Source organism: Limanda limanda, chromosome 4 (assembly GCF_963576545.1).
Source record: "Limanda limanda chromosome 4, fLimLim1.1, whole genome shotgun sequence".
NCBI classification, from domain to species: Eukaryota; Metazoa; Chordata; class Actinopteri; order Pleuronectiformes; family Pleuronectidae; genus Limanda; species Limanda limanda.
Window position 1 is genome coordinate 24,617,366 of NC_083639.1, and position 19,019 is coordinate 24,636,384.

Consider the following 19,019-nt stretch of genomic DNA (forward strand, 5'->3'; position numbering starts at 1 on the left):
CTGATGAAAAGGGGACAATACAGAGGTTTGAGTAATTAATTGTGGAATGAACAAAAAATGGTTTAGATAATAATGAAAGTTAAAGTTAATGCATTTGAAAGTAAATTGGAAGCGATGAAATTAATGTATTATTACACCTGCTGTGTCTAACATTGAGCAATGGAGTGTAAAGAAAGAACAATTAAGTATAAATGGAGTGGATTAAGTGTTTTTTAGAGACATAATTCAACTAATTATGATGAAAACATTTGTTACAGCAGCAGTTCTGTGTTTTCTTGGATGAATATGTTTAGACAGCATTTATCTTTAGTGAATTGCAAATCTTGCATAATATGTTGGAAGCACTGGTTATTTTTTTGTTATACAGTACAATTTGCATACGTGTATGTAACCCTGCCCACATCACGTTAAAGGTCGCATTCAGGTACATCGACCAGATAAAAAATAAGCTCATACTCCTATTCCTGAAAGCTTTAACGACACCAGTGTGACTCTTAATGTTAGTGCTTCTCTTGTACATGCAATTACTAAAGGCTAATAAATTATACAAACAAACAATAAACGCAACATATATATTTATATATATATATATACACACACACACAGTGATTTATTATTGTACAATTATAATTTACAATATTTCCACTCGACCTGAACGCAACACACTGACTGGCCCCTTCTCGTCTGGTGTCCTGCAGTCGCCATTTTGTTTAGTGTGTGTCCGGCTGCTACAGAAAACGACGAAGGACGGCTTCTCTCCTGCATCACACAACTTTTAATATCTTTTTTAATCTGAAACCGGTAATTAACACCACATTTCTGGTACATGGTAGTGTTTAAATGTCCAACGTGAGTACGAGGTTAGTTATCAAGTGAAAACTGTTAACATTTAGCTAACGCTAGCAATAAGGTCGCGACGTGGTTTAGGTAGGCCTCTGTTCAGCGTTAATAACCTTACACCACATGAACATAAACACTCGTAAAGTTTAAACGTAGAAAGTCGATATCTCGTTACACGTTATCTCGTCAACACAAGTCTATCGTTTACCGGATAGTTCGTTTCTTTCGCTGCTGGGAACCGCTTGTAGATCGTCCCAGGTAGCTTTGGGCTGCGTACTATTGTTCCACAGTAAGTATGTTATTGTTGTTTTGACTGTCTTGGTATTTCAGTTATTCAACATACGTGTCTTGGACCGACACACAAGCTGCCCTGTCACTTGCTTTCCCACATAACTTCGATTCTGGTCAGCAGCCGTAGATATTTTACCTGCAAAACTTGCGTTAATGTTACAGGCATACGTGATTGTTGAGTTAGCAGTTTGACTCTTATATTATATATAATTTAAATGCTTTATCTTCACTCAGAGTGCTTTCTATCTATTGCTCAGATGGGCGGCAGACGTGTTGTTCAAGCTGGTCGTCAGTGTCGAACAAGGCCCTCCATGTCTCCAGTAAATACACAACCCGACTCCTGTGGACCAATTGTAAATGTAATTGTTCTTAATTCTGGATTAGGTACATGAAATCAATCAACACATAATCATGGGTTGAGATTTTAGCCAGTCTGTTCCACGACCTGGTTCCCTTTTATAGCTGCAGCCTACAGTCTTTTATTGAAAGAATATTTGTGTTGCTGTGTATCTCTGTGGAAATGTCAAATTCATTTGTACTTGTGCACAAATGTCTGTCTCCTAATAACTTATTTTCAGTTCCCTGGGGAGTGTTTTTGATTGGTTTGTAGGTTTAAATTCATCCTCTCCGCCCTTTGTGGGGATCCCTGGATATGGATAGCTTGACCCCCCCATCAGAATTCATTGGCGGAAGATTTTTTTTCTTCAGCACTGATTACCTTCACCTGATAATGTCTAGAAGCTTGAGTATCTTGCCCATTTTTTTTCTGCTGCCATCATCAAATGCCACCAAATCCAAGATGAAGCTGAGGATTTTTCCCCACCTACCCACATTTGTCCTCTTTTTGCCACACCAGTTAAAGCCGTTTGGATCAAGTTCTTTCTTTTCGTGGCCGTCCATGTTCCCCCATTTATTTCTTTTAATTAGTTACACCAATTAATAAATACAAATATCACCAAAGGACTCTATTGCACCCACCATCAGTAATAGTTAGCAGTCTGGCGGAGATAAAGATGTCTCAGAGGAGGGATATCGTAGGAAGACAAGTGTCTCTGGGCGATCCAACCCCCTTTTCCTCTTATCTCATGGATCAAGTGTTCCTTCAGGACTCCATATCCTCACGGAGACCAGCAGTGCGCTCAAGAGGGAGGAAAACTTCTCAGCCACCTCAGGTAAACATGGCATCATGCTAAAACTGTGCTCATCAGCTTTTTAGTACGAAATACCACCAGTTTAAGATAGAACTCTTCCTAGGCATTTGAATAAAAAAATCCTGAAAGGTGATTTTAATTATCTAAATGCTAAAAAGCAACAACACTTTTTTTGAGTAGTTTGCTTTTCACACATGCACAAACCAGCTGGTCTATGAATAAAGCACCGCTTGTCCCTCGGGAGATATTTGGGTTGTTTTTGTTTTTTTCACTTCAGCTTCTGTTGCGTGTTAGAAGCGTCATCAACCCCCCCCCAGTCGCTTGCTGTGTTCTCGCATAGACTTGTCCGGACTTTCTGCGGACTTAATGCTAGGAGGACAGGCGGAGAAAGTCTCTTTCTGATGTGTTATTGTGCTCTTGGTTGTCAGTGAGAGTCCTGTCAGTCCTGAAGAGAACCATCCACCGCGTTTGAAGGTCTTAAGTTGGAGACGCATACCAGCATTACTATGACCAACCATGGAGATGACTGCTACTTCTTTTACTATTCCACCTGCGCTAAAGTAAGCAAAGTTTGAGCGCAAAGATCACACATATTGTAAATGCATAATCTAACCAGTTGGAATGTGACTGGTGGACTGAAGGAGTGTGATTTTAATACCTTTCACTTATCCTCCAGGGAGACAGCTGCCCCTTCAGACACTGTGAGGCTGCAATGGGCATTGAAACAGTTTGCAATCTGTGGCAGGAAGGACGCTGCTTTCGGACCATCTGCAAGTTTCGACACATGGAAATCACAGTAAGTATAATGTTTACATTAATGAAATCCATTTTTATCGTTATTGCACAAGATAATACAACGAAATTCTAAATCAATGCACACCATGTCAATGAGCCAAGAGCTGCTATGTGCAGGCTTGCCACGATCTTGCCAAGAAATCTCCCTCAGGCTTTGCTCCCACCATACTTATTGTTTGGTATATTCAAAGTGTCCGGAAGCTCCAACATTCAAATTTGACTCAAAACAAGGTCATTTTTTGTTTTATTACGTCTGAAAGAGTCACCAGTTACTCCGATGAATGAATTTTTAAACTTTGGTGAACTATCCCTTTAATGTCCATTACCTGGATAGAAAAACATTCCTGATAAACTTTGTCCAGGAGCTCCACTCCAGCCTCTGGAGTTGTTGGAAGGAACACTTAAAGGTTCAGTGTGTACGATTCTAGGTGAAAGGGATCTATTGGCAGTAATTGAATATTAAATAATCCAAATTATTTTTTCACAATTGTGGAATCATCTGAATTGTACAAATTGTGGTTTTCTTTACCCTAGAATGGGCCCTTCTATATTTAAATACTTTAAAAGGAACATGATGAAAATTCCACTTTTGTAGTGCTACACGTTAATTTGGGTATCTGGCATGTCCACCAGCCCAAAAACTCTGGAAAAAAACAATTCCACGATTTGTTGTGGTTCCTCTATGTCAGAAACGATACGCTAGAGACCCCAAGGAACCATATCAACTGTGGTAAAAAAAAAAAGTTTTTATAACAACTGAAGGCTACCATAGGTTATCTTTCATGTTTGGAAGGGGAAGTTGATATGAGGGGTATTCAACTGCAACATGAAACTTCCCCCTGGATGTCACAAAATTATACACACTGAACCTCATACTACACTACAATGAACTAGGTCTGCACCATATATCGAAAATCTATTGTGATATCAAAGCGCACGATAGACGTGTATTCAGATGATTGCTGGGTTTTTCCGTCAATGATTCATTGACAGATTAAGAGAATAGTGAGAGAAGAGAATTTGAAAACCGAGGTTTGACAAAACAAAGTGGCTCCTTATCCCAACTTTTTAAACAATGTTATCGCATGTTGCATGTTTTCCTGATATCATGCAGCCCTAGAGTACAGTATAATCAGGTTTTGTCTGACTAGACATCTAACATCTACAGTGCATCTAAAAGCTTTCCCCCAGCAATTGGATATATTGACTTTCACTGACCGGTTGACTTAAACATGACCAGTGAACATTTTATCAACTGATTTTCAGTGAAAATTGAAATTCAGATCCTTAGCAATCCTGTAAAAACAAGCCAACTTTGTCTAAACTTCCATTTAACTAAATTGTGCTGTTGCGTGCAATAGGGCAGTTTAATAGACAACAGATAAATTATAGAGATATGATCAACCAATGTCCACCATGCATGCTTATACATATATCATGTGCATCAAAACAGAAAAACAGAAAGGAGATTCCTTGCTATTGGGAGAAACAGTCTGCCGGCTGCCAGAAATCCCACTGTGCCTTCCTCCATGAAAAGGCCCGCTACATAGAGGGCATCTTGTTCCCACCGGATAAAGGTGACTAGACTTCTTTCCCACAAAGTTAAAATACATTTTACATCCACTTGTGAAAGGCACTGATGATACTGATAATCCTTGTAATTCTCCCAGGTCTGAGCAAGAATGAGGAGCAGCTACTTGACGAAACAGTTCTCCTACCAAGTGTCCCTCTTGCAACTGCAGCCAACCCCCAGCTCAGAGGGGTCATTAAGACCGAAAGTCAGGAGCCGGTACCAAGCCCCACTCACCCACCAGTGGTGATCAATCCTGCAGATGATGATGAGGATGAAGATGGTGAGCTAGATTTGATCTCGAATTTCCTTCCATGCCTCTTGCTTCTTTCTCTCTTTTCTTAGAATTTTGTTTAAACACACCTGCCTCTAATTGAGACACATTATTCCCTGTAGTCTTAAGCTCATGTATCTTAATATTTCCAGACCTTTTCTCAGAGGAAGGAGATGATGGCAGGTCCGGCTCTGGTCATCGAAAGCTACCCAAATTAGGTGAGACTGAGCGACACAAAAAAAACTTGGATACAAACGTTGCTGCCAATTCTGTAATATTATCAAAGTTAGGGTGTTTTCTGATAAGATATTCTAACTTGGCAGATGACTCACTGAATTTTGGAGTTAGCACCCTGGAGGAGATCAGACTCAGGAAGGCCCTGAAGACCAGCATGAGAAGAGCCGGTTACCCCATCCAGAGTTCTGATACCTTGGCCAATGGAGAGAAAGAAAACATCCAGTCATTATGTCGGCCAGCCCTCTATGAGGCCAGAGATGGTAAAAAGCTGTTCTTCCAGGGGACTAACGAGTCTCTTACTTTGCTCTGTTTCTCATCTGATGATGAGTTGAAACAGGCTCTAAACACACTTAAATATCTGCTCTGGATGTTCGCTGCATGAAAACTCAAAATAAATGACCATCTTAAACAGATAAACTATTTCAAATGAACTGAAAGCATATTACCAATATCTTCACTCCTAAGTGAGAAGTCAAGCCATCATCGTCTCGTTCTCAACCAGTATGTGGTTCCTTTTAACCTAGGCCAATATGTCTTTGAAGAAACTGAGAGATCAAGAGGCAGTGTGGCTGAAAGGCTCGGAAGGAAGATGCCAACTATCGGTAAATTTGCACTCTTGTTACAACTCATGACAATATTTTGAGCTTACCAATAGAATTGAGGTGCTACGACAAATTATATTAATGGCAACAATACAGAATCTCATGAGTTCTCCCTGCTGTAGATGAAAAAAGTGGAGGCGGTGTCCAGCTGAAAAGGAGTCTGGCTGAGCGTCTGGGCAGAGTTGTGGATGAAGAAGAGCCATTAATGTCCCCACAGAAAGGCGAGTATCATTAAATATCAAAAGTAGAGGTTCTTTCTCTGCATCATCTGCAGGTTTTTTTTTTAAATCATATTAGTCAGAAGGAGGGAAGAGTTGTAACTGTAAAATGTGTATATAAACAGGTTGTGCTTTGATGGGCCCCGAATTAATGTCTTTTTAAACTACTTTCTTTTTCCTTTTCTACAGTTTTTAAGCCTATTAAGGAAAGACTTGGATCGACAACTGCTCTTGTTGCACTTACTGGCCGAGGTAATAAATCAGAAGAATATTGAATGTTACCTTGATGTTGTCCATTATTTTGTTTTGAATTAATAATCATGCACATTGAGAAAAATATTGTGTCTTGTGCCCTGAATTTTCCCAACAGCTGAGACCAACACAGAATCTAAGAAAGCTCCTGAGCAGATCCGCATCAAAACTCTGGAGGAGATCAAACAGGAAAAGGCAGCAATGTCTAAGAGCCAGAAGGATGGTCCTTCTATTGTGGGACCAGAGAGCACCAAAACCAATAAGGGTGTCAAGCGAGCCATCAGTGTTAAAGATGACTCAATTCGCTGTGTCAAAACGTTCTCAGAGATCAATCCAGCCAAGAAGACAAGGAAGGAGGAGCAGAAGCCCAGCCCAAAAAAGGCAAAGGACACTGTGGAGAAACCCCCAGGCAAGAGCCAAGCACAGCCGAATGCAGCTGGGCCCTGTTCTGAGGCTACAAACGTAGAGGAAGTTCGAGTAAAGACCCTGGAGGAGATCCGCAGGGAGAAAGCAGCAAAGATACAGGCTCAACAGGGTATGCAGGCTGAAATCAAGAGGAGCACTGATACTAAGGAGAATGGTGAAAAGATTCCTTGCCTACTGCGCATCAACAAACTAGCTCCCCAAAGTAAGACAGCGAGACAATTTATATAGTTCTCTGTATATTGGCTCAAGGGCTGTTGTACTGTTGTAAATGTCTTTCAGATTAAAATACATTTTAAATATGCTGATCTTCATCTTGCATACATTGTATTTAAATGTGATCTTTCTGTTCATATCAGCAGGCAGCATCACAGCACAGAACAGAGCTGAGGTTACAGCTCAAACTGCTGCTCCTGAGGTACAGTCTGGAAGACACTGCAGTATTTGTCTTTGTTGCTTGTTCACCTGTTGACTGCTGTAGATAGTAATTTTCCTGTGTCTTTCTAGACCAGGCCTGCAAAGACCTATAACGTCAAGGTCAAGACCTTCGAGGAGATCATGCGCAAGAAGCGCCTCCGCAGGCAGGAAGTGGAGGAGCAGGACAAAACCTCAGCTGAAGCAAGTGATTTGATCCCCCTCAAATCCAAGGCTGCATCACCTCTCAACAGCACTGCTTCTTCTGGTGCAAGAGTTGCAGCTGTGACCTCAGTCCCTGTTCAGCAGAGCTCTTCACCAAGGGCGTGCGAGTCTAAGTCAAAGATTCCCAGAAACTCCAGGGAGGTCTCAGTCAAAAACTCAAAGAACTCAACAGCACCGCCACCAGCAAAGCAATCCAGAGCAGCTCCTCATGAAAGTGCAGAGTTCCCGGCCGCTGACAAAACACTGAGCAATAATAATAAGAAATCCCCAGAACACACTCGAGATGCCAAAGGTATTTCACCTCTTTTGCAACCCACATTTCTATTTGAGTGCTAAGGAAACTCTTCGAAGAAAACTCTTCTAAGCAGGAAATACTTATAGGCACTTGAGTGACTATGTCATTGTTAGTATTCTACAGACACCTGTTATCTAAAATTTGATGTAAATGATAAAAACCCAGTTTTTGATTTGGAGGAGGTTGGGGATTTCATGAAACCTGAAAGAACTGGTATTCAATCAGGATTTGTTTTTAAAAGCATCAAGTGAGTGTCTAGTATTATCCTTAAAACTTTGTTTCCTTTTTAGTGAGGCCCAAACTGAATGTGAAGCCATCTGTCATGAAGCCTGCAGTGCAGGTGAAACCAGGCCAGAAGAGGAGGGGAACAGAGCGATCTGCTGTGGCTGCTGTGAAACCTCTGAACAGTAGCTGCAGAGAGGTGGAGGAGCCACTGCCAGAGACAGTATGCCAAGATGGACAAGTAGGTTCAACACACAGTGTTCATGAATTAACTGGGACAGGTGCCAAAATCGTAACCATTTCTGTATATTGCATTTGTTTTTATATCATAAGTATATTTTGCGTCCTTAACATTTGAAGTATTTCTACTCAAGTCCTAAAGATGTTGGTTACCCAGTTCTCTGATGTATCTGGTGCCTTCTTATAATCTGCCTGCAATTAATAGATTTGTCATCAAAGTGGGATGGAGAATCTAAACAATCTAGTGCTGTGAATAATCTTCAGGGACTTGTGTTACCAGGTGTTACCATCTTCCAGTGCTGCTGCTCCCCCCAGTCCCAGCACCCTGCTGGACTGCCTGGACTGCAGCTCCAGCCCTCTGAGAGAGGAGCTCCAGACTGTCCCTGTATTCAATGAGAGTCTGAGCCAGGAAACAAAGCCCACCTTCAGTATTAATACTTCCAGAGACACTGGTGAACTCCCCCAAAGGTAAATTTCCACAGGGTTTTAAATATGAACTTAAAACATGATCATTGACCTATTGGTAATATCAGACTTCACAAAGGAAATGTCTGCAGGCTGGTGTGGACATGTTTAAACTTGATTTACCATTATAGTTTTCCTCTAAGTATACTTTATAGCAGTGGCCCGCTGTTTCAGTATTGGGGCAGACTCACATTATAGCTCCGGTCACCTTTTAGTCCCAATCCCATTTCACCCATTCGCCTCCATTTTGCGTGTAGGGCTAGTGTGTCCCGATCTTTGTTGGGATGGAGAGGTAGGGGCAACTGTTTGGGCTGTACAACTCCACCAAATAATTTCCCAGAATGCCCTGCGAATCACTGGCAAGATTGGAGAGAAGCTCACAAATGTAGTATTTTCTCCATTAATAAGTATTAAAAAATATATTATATACTATTATTATTATGCGATAATAATTGTAATATCGTAGTCTAATATAGTTTTAATGTATTATTGTAATTTGTTTCTCAACATTTAAAAAATTGCCGCCACCCCCCCCCCCCCCCCCCTCTTTGAAGATGCACTTGATTTAACCAGCATATAGCAGCGATGTTCCTTTACTTAACTGCTCCTCTGATGACGATGCATCCTGGATGGGTTGCATGCAAACTACTGCTAGTAGTCTGAAGCTGTGTGCTTTTGATTTATATTTGAAATAATGCCGAGCAGCCAAGCTTTAAATTTCCATAGGATAAAGGACAAATGTCATTGATAATCATCTGCATTAGCATAGATTTTCATATCCAGTACTTGAAGTTTACCTTGTGTTTGCTTGTTTTTCTCAAGAATTTATGAGGCTTTAAACATACAATTAGGGCTTCACCTAACGACTATTCTGATAGTTGATTAGTCATTGATTATTGAAACGATTAATCGACTAATTAATCGACTGATTATGAATTACACAAATTCTCAATTGCTCTTATTTAGCAAACAGCTTTTAAATTTAGCTTGAGGTTGTTCGATGCATGTGATGACTGAAAATAAAGACAGTTAAGATCGATACTTCATTAAAAGAAATTTCTTTAAATAAACTTTGTTGCATATAAGGGTACTGTTGACACAAAATCAAAGAAAAATCAAGTTTTTGTCCATTCAAAACCAAGGACAAGCAAAGTGCTAATAAAAAAAATTATTTAAATTCAAGTTTCCCTTTTTCCTGTGAACCAAGAACAGGCCAAGTGCTGATACTAAAAATTAAAAATCAAGTATCCATTTTTCCGGTTAACAAAAAGGACGGGGAAAATAACAGCAATAAAAACATCAACAAACGAAACTACGTCTTCTTCAGACTAAATAATTGTGATTAAAAAAGACGTTTGTCAGGCAATAGGATAACATTGCGCTTTAAACCCGTTAAAAAATAGTTTAAACCATTTTTTTGTAATGGAATCTAGAATCCTGCACACAGGTATATACGTTTATATATGACATCTGACAGAGGCGCGTCCGCATCGTCTCCATTACGATGTCAAACGTGCCTCCTCCTCAAATGCTCGTGTCCTGATCCATGGAGAGCAGGTCCGCCGTACAAATATTGCAGGTAGTTTTTTTCGGGCTATGTTAAGGGTGAAGATCTCCCGAATGTTTGACTTCTTGGTACGCGATGCTGTTGCAACGGACACCGCCATTGGTCAATGATTGTCGCTATTGCACATGCGTGACTTTCAGGGTGGGGGCGTGGCTGCGTTCTGAGGGACAGTTGGCAGGTCAGGGTTGGGTTTGGCGCCACCTAGTGCGTAAACTGAGAAGTTGAATACAGTGGGCCATAGTCCATTATATTTGTAGACTTTAATGCGGGCCAATTAAAATATGTGACAGACTGACTTTTTTAATTGAAAAACCTTACTTTGTAAATTACAGCAAACTTTTAATAGCAGTCTCTAATACTCTAAAACTGGTTGACTCTTGTATTCATTTATGAAAAAGCTGCCATGTGCAGTGATATAGAAAAATGTATGTTTTCTATCCCTACTCAGCAGTCAAAGCATGTGTTGTAAGCTCGTTGTCAGCGTGAATCTTATTTAATGTAAGCTATTTTTTTCTTCTACTTTTCATCTTACATCTTTCACCTTCCTCTTCTTGCCTTGGCCTGATGCCTTCACTTCCTGAATGCACTGTTTCAAATTAAAAGCCCTCAGCAGAGTTGGGTAACTGAGTTCATGACATTGCTACACTAGAGTGGCAAAATGTTTAAAGTAGAAACAGTGCTGCAGCAGTGTCGGTCATTAAATAAATAACAAGTCCCTTTTTTATCTTTCAGCCCAGTCCTGAAGACCCCCATTCAGCCCAGGGCCCGAAGACAGAGCGCTGCTCTGTCCACCTCAGCCGTGGACGACTTCGAGGACCTGATAAACGAATTCACAGACGACCACCTGGAGGACGATGTAGACCCGGGCATCGGAGAGGACGACCTGCTGCAGGAACTCTCAGAGATGATTGACAGCTGAGGGTTCCATCTAAAACAATCACCACCACACCCCAAATTCTCATCCAAAACTATGGCTTTCTATTGACAAGAAGTGAAGACCATCATATCTACTACGGATAATTTTTAGTTTAAATGTTCAAGATTTTTTATCCTGCCAGATACAATTTTTTTTTTCATTTCCTGCCCATATGATCCTCTTAAAGCCCAGGAGCTAATTCTGCAGGGTTTTGGTTTTCTTTATCATGTCGGTTTATGATCAGTGTTCAACATTTCCAGGCCCTGAGAAGAAATCCTGGGAGAGGTTCTGTTAGTAAACATCCTGAGATTGTCAAAGATCTCTGGATATTGTTATGTGAAGTCATATTGGTATGCCGTTTATGCAAAGGGAATAGCAAGCGGAATTAAAGAAATAATCAATACTGCCGCACTTAATAATAGATTGACGCCGACTAACTTTTCATTCTGCTTATGTTTGGAAGAGAGTGTTGCTGCTCAGCTAGTTTCAAGATTACGACAATAAATGTTTTATTTTGATAATGATGACCCTGTCAACAAAGCAATAAAGGTCAGTCCCTGAGAAATTATGTTTTCCAGAAGTAGTTAACATGAGGAGCGTCTTATCCATCAGTTTAATGTGCTTTATATACTTTTCCACTCAGATATTATGGAATGCACCTTCTGCCTGTGACTGTCCCGCCCTAAGTCTTTTTTTTTTTGTATAATGTATAATGTATGTATACTTTTTAACCAGATCTTTTATCCGGTGGGTAAACTTTAAAAAGACTAGTCTGGGATCAGCTTAAACTCGCTTTCTTGTCTTTGTTAAGGAACACCTCAGGGACTGTTTCTGATTTTGTATGCTCTTCATATGTTTCACAAACACTGTATTTCATTTCAACAATGCTGTCTTTAGTTGTATTTTTTGTGTATGGTTTTTTTTTCTGCTATTTGGGTTAGCATTGGTTTATGAGTGGTCAGCTGAGATCATTGTCATTTTTTGTCTTTACGTTTGCTTTGTCCTGACCTGTTTCCTCATGCATACTGTTCAGAGTGACTTGTACATATTGCTGTGTAAATAAAATAATGCTTTTAATGACCAACTTGATAAATAGCTTATCAATTAATATACAATTCAGCTAATACTATGTGCTTAGGTCGGAACCTACATCACATGTTGATTCATACAAGCAAAGATGTGTAAGCTCATGTTTCAGTTTAGCTCTTAACATATCCATGTCCTTAATTCCAAACAAGTCAATGGGATAAGGTACTGTAAAGAAGAAGGCGTTCAAGTGAGAAAGAAATGCTGTGAATAGAATATTCAGGACAACCCAACAAGGCTGAAAAGAACCAACTGCAGAATCTGGAATCATCACAAAGTGTAGTCTTGCCTCTGGAATAGTTCCAAAAAAACTCACTATTGGATTAGCCTACATTTGTTATCTCACTGCACATAATAGACTGATTGTAAATATACTGCTTCAATGAATTAAGGTAACAAATCTTGAATGAATTATTCAAGTCGAAAATCTTTACTGATGTACATTGTATAATTTGGTACATATAAAATTGCACAACGGTCAATGGAAACCAGAATCATGAATCCATTGATGGCTGGATGCAAAACCACCCCGAAGTAAACATTTTTATTACAGGCTGACCCAACTCATAATGTGACTCAGTAGTCTGTATGGCCTCTGGGTGCCTATATGAATGTCTGGGCCTGATGATTGGGTAGATGGTATCCTGTGGGGCTCTCCTCACAGACTTGAATCTGTGAGCCCTGGGACCAGGGGCGGCTCCTGGTGCAGGCCACATAGGCGGTTGCCTAGGGTGAAAAATGCCGAGAGGGCGGCACAAGAGACTGAATTATCATGACGTGACACATGCAATGTAAAACAATATATTAACGTCACACCATCATCCTCTAACCTTGGGACGCACCGGAGGTAGGTAGAAGCGCCGCGAAAAGCGGTCCGCCTCATTTCCTCGCCCATGTTCGCACCGGCAGCGTAATGCTGGGAAGAACCGGGAAGCGCCGCGGCCACACACACAAGCACATAATCTCCTGTGGGGGGTGGGGGGCGGCTACAGGCTTGCGTAGGTCAGTCACCTGTGAAGACCAGCATCATTTACCCCTGAACCAGCGCAGAGAAATGCTTTCCCTTGGCCGCAGGGATGAGCCAGCCCCACGCCACTACGCTGCCATGGGTGGGGCCAGGACACCAGTGGACACAGGAGCTGGGTCCGAACTCATGGGAAAGTTTGGCAGGCTGTCGTGTTGGCAGGACTTCAACCACCTATCCATTGCACAATATCTAATAATATGTAAATTTAAAAACAAAAATGAACCATAACCATTTCAAATTAAATATTAAAAAAAAAATTAAATTAAATAAAAAAATTAAATCGAAAAAAAAACTGCGCGCGCACATTCTGCGCAGAAAACCATTGCGCACATTATTCATTTAATTACATTTTTCGATATGACACTGCATACTTATGAATAATTATGTTATTTTCTAAATATTTTTTTATAATGCAGTGTCATAACTACATCTCTGACGTTTATAAAAAAAACAGACCGTTTCAAAATCGGTTGAAAATTGAGTAAGTTATGGTTATTTACCACTACCAACACAATGTTATGTGTGAGCGAGCTGCCCCCTAGCAAGATGGCCGCCATCTGGTGACGTCCGGCTCCGTTGGCCGGCAACGCAGACGAGACATCTAGCCTTATATATGTCTATGGTTCCCACTACATCCTGGTCACTACGCTGAGTGAAGTTTACTCCCCGAGGCAGCGCTGTGCACTGAGCGGTGCTGAGCATAGATATATATCTATGGTGCTGTGTGGTCTCCCGTCCAGACGGGGGCGTGGCAGCCGGAGCCTCGGGACCACGCAGGAGCCGGTGTTTCCTGGAGAGTGGATGTAAACAGAAGGACGTCCCCTCTGGAGACAGCAGCGAACATGAGTGCACTGGAGCCGTTGACCGTGTTTGTGAAGGACAGGCTGGCGGCGGTGGGGGAGGAGATCCTCTGCGCCGTCAGGGACGCGGTGGTGGAGTACCAGGGGGAGATCCTCCGCTCCAAGCAGGAGAACGATCGGCTCCGACGCCTCCTCCACGTCGCCGTCCAGCGGCTGCTGCTGCAGCCAGGTGAGCCCGCTGAGCTGTCACCGATGTGCTCCGACAACCAGGCCACGTCCCATTCAACACGCAGTCCTTCTAATGGAGCTCTGATCATGGCTTCAATGAGTGTGGTAGCCCTGTGTCGTACCCTGTGTCATCATAGTAACATAAGATGGAATCACCTCTCAGGAACTAACCTCACATGTTAAGGGCTCACTCCTGATTCAGTATGAACAAGTCTTGTCCTGCATTAAGATAGATAGATAGAGTACTTTATTCATCCCCGAAGGGAAATTAAGTTGTCATAGCAGCCGGTATATTTGAATAAAATACAATACAATAAAAAAAATATTGAGGTAGAAAGAATACAAACAGAAACACAAGATAAATAGGTAGATAAGTTGCAGTGGCAAGATGATGGTAATAGTACTGATGATATGATGGTAATGTTATTGCTAGACAGTATATAAAAATAGTACAGTATATATAGTATGTTATATAACATAATATATATTTATATATGATAGTAATTATACCAATATAAAAGCAGTATATAGTAATAATGGCAGCAACAGTATATATAATAATAATATAATAATAACATGTACACATGTATAAATATGTGTATATAGACTTACACTTATATATACAAAGAATATACAGAGAGTTTGATATAATATATGATATATAGTAGAGGTATAAATATAAGTATTTGACTATACAATAGGTAATATAATATACTATGAGTGTAAGAATATGTAGACAGAGTGTGCAAAAGACAATATTATTGTATAAAATGATATATAATATCAGTATGATTTATATTAACACATATCACATATGATGTGAAGTAAGTGTTCCAGTATATGGAGCGGAGTGTTGTACAGGGTACACAGTGCAAGGAGACAGGTATATTTAGTGCAGTTCTGTGATGGTGGCTCTGACAGAGGTAGATGAGTGCCATTGTGGAATATTCTTAAAGAACATGGAGTTTACATTAATCACTTTAGTCACATTATATCAACACCAGCCTTTAAATCATGAAGCAGCTGAGAAATTAGCACAGAACCAATACACTGACAATGCAGATTTACTTCTCGTAGCAATACAGAACAGATGTAAGGACCTAGCTCATTATGATAATCATCCTTCCAAAAATAGATTTTGATATATGGTGCAATAGTCCATGTAAATTGATATTTTGGCATGTAATTTAATTAAGCAACATTTACGTAAATATTTGGATCCAGTTTTGATTTTAAAATTACACTTTTCACAAAAAGTGTTTATGTGGAAATGTTATTTAAAGGTAAAGAGTCCTTTAAAAGTCTAATGGGAATAGGACCTAAAAGACGATGGTTTAGATGAAGAAACTGTTCAACCCAGCTCAGAGAGATCTACGGGAGTGAAGCAGTTGAAATATAGATCAGGTGCTATTGATTCTAAGGTTATTGTAATGGACATGCATTTGTGCCAATGAAGGGGTGAGACTTTTGTTACCTTCTATTTGTGATGAATATCTGATTCTCTTTCTGATGGCATCAGTGTGGAGGGTTTTGTACATAGTGAGGCTGCTGCATCATCAGCTTCATGTGTGGGACTAAAGTTGAGATAACTGTCCTTCATTGTATTGACACTGTCAGGCCTGGACTGAAATGAGGACTCAGATGCAGAGGATTACACGTACCAGCACACTTTATTGAATTCAGATCCTCTATGAAGAGTGACAAACGATAGGGCTATGAAAAACTCACTTAATATATCTAAGACCTGGCAAGAATAACTCGGGGAAAGAAAACTCCTTAATAAATTCAAAACACATACTAGAAAAAGAAAAAGGTTTAAAACATAAAATCGCTCCCGAAGGATGACAAACAAAAAGCTAGAGCAAGAAATCAAAAGCGCTGCCGAAGGAGGAAAACCTAACTACTATGAAACGGGACAAAAGAAAAAAAGGCTCACCTAAACAGGAGGCTCAACAAACTAACTAAAACTCTCTAAACATAAATCGCTCCATAAGGGAGGAAGAAAAACAGATTACAAACAACACAAAACAAAGCTAAACTAGAAAACTTTAACAAACGAAAAATCACTCTCAAGGAGGAAACAGAAAACAACTTATGTGGCGTAGCAAACCTCATAGGCAAAAACGACAATGACTGTGGAGAAGGGCTTAGGTGCACGGACAAGGACGATACACTTTGGCACAAGACAAAGGGGAGACGCAGACTATAAGCACATGAGGGTGAAGGGAAAAGATGGAAACAATCCGGGATCAGGGGAGACAATCAGACCGGTGACACATGAGGAAGGGCAAGTGACCGCGGTGTGACAGACACATGGCAATGTGTAAATAACAAAGGCGGTGGACATTTTCCTTTGAATTATCTCTCATAAAACTAAGTTTTAAACAGTTGTGAACTGCTGATAGAACTGAAAGAGCAGCAGGATCATGTAAAAGCTGAAGTGAAACCTTATGGTCAGACAACAGAGCCAAGGTATGATAAGTTTTACCTGATGAAATGATAGTTGGGGAACTGAATGTTTTTGATGATCGTCCCTGCAGGTCAGGTGAGACATTCCTAGAAGAGAAAATGATATTTCATTCAGAACCACCTGACTGATTAGGGACGGGAATCGACAGGGACCTCCCGATACGATACTATCACGATACTTAGGTGGCGATATGATATGTATTGCGATTCTGTAAGTATTGCGATTCAATATTACGATTTCCTGGGATTTCTTTTGGTTATTTATTTTTTTTAAATACTGGTCCATGGAAAAATGTTGAATCATTCCTTCAAATACAACACAGTCAAATTCACTTAGAGCTTTACAAGTTTTATTTCAAATATTAACATTAACTTAATGACTGCCGGGCAGCCAATAGAGAAAATAAATAAAAATGTGCCCTATTATTGTATAGCCCCTGTCAACTCCACACAAACTGACAGATTAAGAAATGTATGCCACTTAGGCTACTTTTAAACAATAAATAAAAGGTAAATTAAACAGAATGAATAAAAGTTTACTTAAAATATAAACTTTGAAATAAACAAAAAGTAGGCTATTGTTGTTTGCATGTAGCCGATGCAAAGCTAGTTCTTGGGTATGTTTAGATTCTTGTGCAAAAACAAGAGCTGGTCAACATGCTCTGGTGTTGCTCCCCCAATATATCCCCCCCGGTATAAACCAATAAATATGGTTTTTTTTTTTAAATCGATTTGGGAGGCAGCATATCGGTTTAAAATCGTCATTCACAAGAATCGCGATTTGTAACTGAATCGATTTTTTCCCCCATCCCTGACTGTGATGTTGGTCACCTTTCAGAACCTCACACTCTCCAGCCCAGAGAAGACGGTCAGCCCTGTGAGTGGAAGAGCACTGTGGAGCTGCTGCCACAAGTTAAAGAAGAACCAAACATCACGAGCTCAGATGAGGGGAACTGTCATCATGCTGAGCCAATGCAAATGGCACATCCTCCATCAGCTGAGACTGTCTCCCCACCTCCACTCACATCCCAGGAGATAAAGGCAGAGTGTGACAGAGAGGGTGACAGGAACAACCAGCCAGACAACACTTTAGCCCCCTCTCTGACTGTTCACCCAAACTGCAGAGTGGCTCAGAGTGATTCTTGTGCCAGTACTGCAAACAGTCACAGGACTCAGAAAGCAGACCAGCAGGGGAAAGGCTTACTCCGCTCAAATGCAAAACAGAGTTCTCATATCCTGCAGATGAAAAGCGTGAGATCCTTGAAGCCTCCTCTGTCTCGCTCTTCTCACCCAAGCCAAAGCATCCAGAGGTGGCACAGCTGTAAAGCGTGTGGAAAGGGCTTCAGCTTTGCCTGCCAGCTGGAGGTCCATATGCGCTGGCACACCAAGGAGAAGCCATACAGCTGTGCAGTGTGCCGGAAGAGCTTTACCACGGTCAGCATGCTGAAGAGACACCACCGCATCCACACCGGAGAGAAGCCCTTCCGCTGCCATGTCTGCGGGAAATGTTTCAACCAGTCGGCCCACCTCAACACCCACTTCAGGCTTCACACCAGAGAGAGGGCCAGCTGGAGACAAGCATCGCACCCCAAGTGAAGTCAGAGTAACAGGGAATGAATCTGTTAATTGTAAAATTCTGGAATAGTCCAGCTTTCAGCTTCAGACAGTGTACAATAATGGTTTGTGTCTTGTTGTGCAATAAAGTACTGTATATAAAGATATATGATCCACTGATTCTGTTGTTTATCTCATCACCACCAAATGTGATAGAAAGGACAGATTTGTGCAACATTTTACTGACCTGTTTCAAAACTAAGATGTTTCTATAGAACCAACAAGGCAATTCACAGGAGCAGAGATATGACGAAGACAGTTGGAAAGTTAAGTGAGCATTTCCAGAGCTGGAACTGGAAAAACATGTCATTATTATAACTGTATTTGTTAGAGAAAGTCACATTATCTGAGTGAGTTAAGTCACCTCTACCAGGAATAAGCCAAATCAGAGAAAAGCTGCCTTTCACACAGTGTAATAATAAATCACCACGACTAAATAAATGATGATCTACTTTAATCAGATATCCTTCAAATGTACAGGCCATTTAATGTCAAATCCCAGTGATGGAATTTCAGTTGGGATTAGAATTTGGAAAGTTTAAAGGTCCAGTGTTTTAGGTGATAGGAATCTAATGATAGAAATTTAATATCAAATAATCCTAGTGATATTTTAACAAGCTGTTGTTTTCTTTACCCTAGAATGGGCCCTTTATATTGAAATACTTTATATTAACATCAGGGGGGGTCCTCTCTATGGACGCCACCATGTTTCTTCTAGTAGCCCAGACTGGAGAAACTAAACACCCTTTGAGTTTTTATGAAAACCGAAGGTTACCACAGGTTCTCTTGTTTCTATAG

General features: G+C 40.6%; 2 protein-coding genes across 5 annotated transcripts; both read left to right on the forward strand.

Annotated features, from left to right (window-relative positions):
• The first annotated feature begins 706 nt into the window (after positions 1–706).
• Positions 707–12,081, forward strand: zc3h11a (zinc finger CCCH-type containing 11A). 4 transcript variants are annotated; one of them, XM_061069914.1, is made up of 17 exons: positions 707–1,129; positions 2,238–2,303; positions 2,711–2,842; positions 2,959–3,078; positions 4,531–4,654; positions 4,748–4,930; positions 5,074–5,139; positions 5,245–5,418; positions 5,683–5,760; positions 5,883–5,981; positions 6,168–6,230; positions 6,349–6,858; positions 7,013–7,071; positions 7,161–7,584; positions 7,878–8,050; positions 8,330–8,517; positions 10,814–12,081. In XM_061069914.1, the coding sequence occupies exons 3-17, from the start codon at positions 2,789–2,791 to the stop codon at positions 10,998–11,000; spliced, it is 2,502 nt and encodes an 833-aa protein (XP_060925897.1). In that variant the 5' UTR covers positions 707–1,129; positions 2,238–2,303; positions 2,711–2,788; the 3' UTR covers positions 11,001–12,081. The 4 variants fall into 4 exon arrangements, with proteins under 4 accessions (XP_060925897.1, XP_060925896.1, XP_060925898.1 ...); XM_061069913.1 differs by having other exon boundaries at positions 707–801; positions 1,389–2,303; XM_061069915.1 differs by having other exon boundaries at positions 707–801.
• Positions 12,082–13,939: 1,858 nt separating this feature from the next.
• Positions 13,940–18,309, forward strand: LOC133000055 (zinc finger protein 235-like). The gene is made up of 2 exons (XM_061069921.1): positions 13,940–14,139; positions 17,446–18,309. The coding sequence occupies exons 1-2, from the start codon at positions 13,953–13,955 to the stop codon at positions 18,201–18,203; spliced, it is 945 nt and encodes a 314-aa protein (XP_060925904.1). The 5' UTR covers positions 13,940–13,952; the 3' UTR covers positions 18,204–18,309.
• The last annotated feature ends 710 nt before the right edge of the window (positions 18,310–19,019 follow it).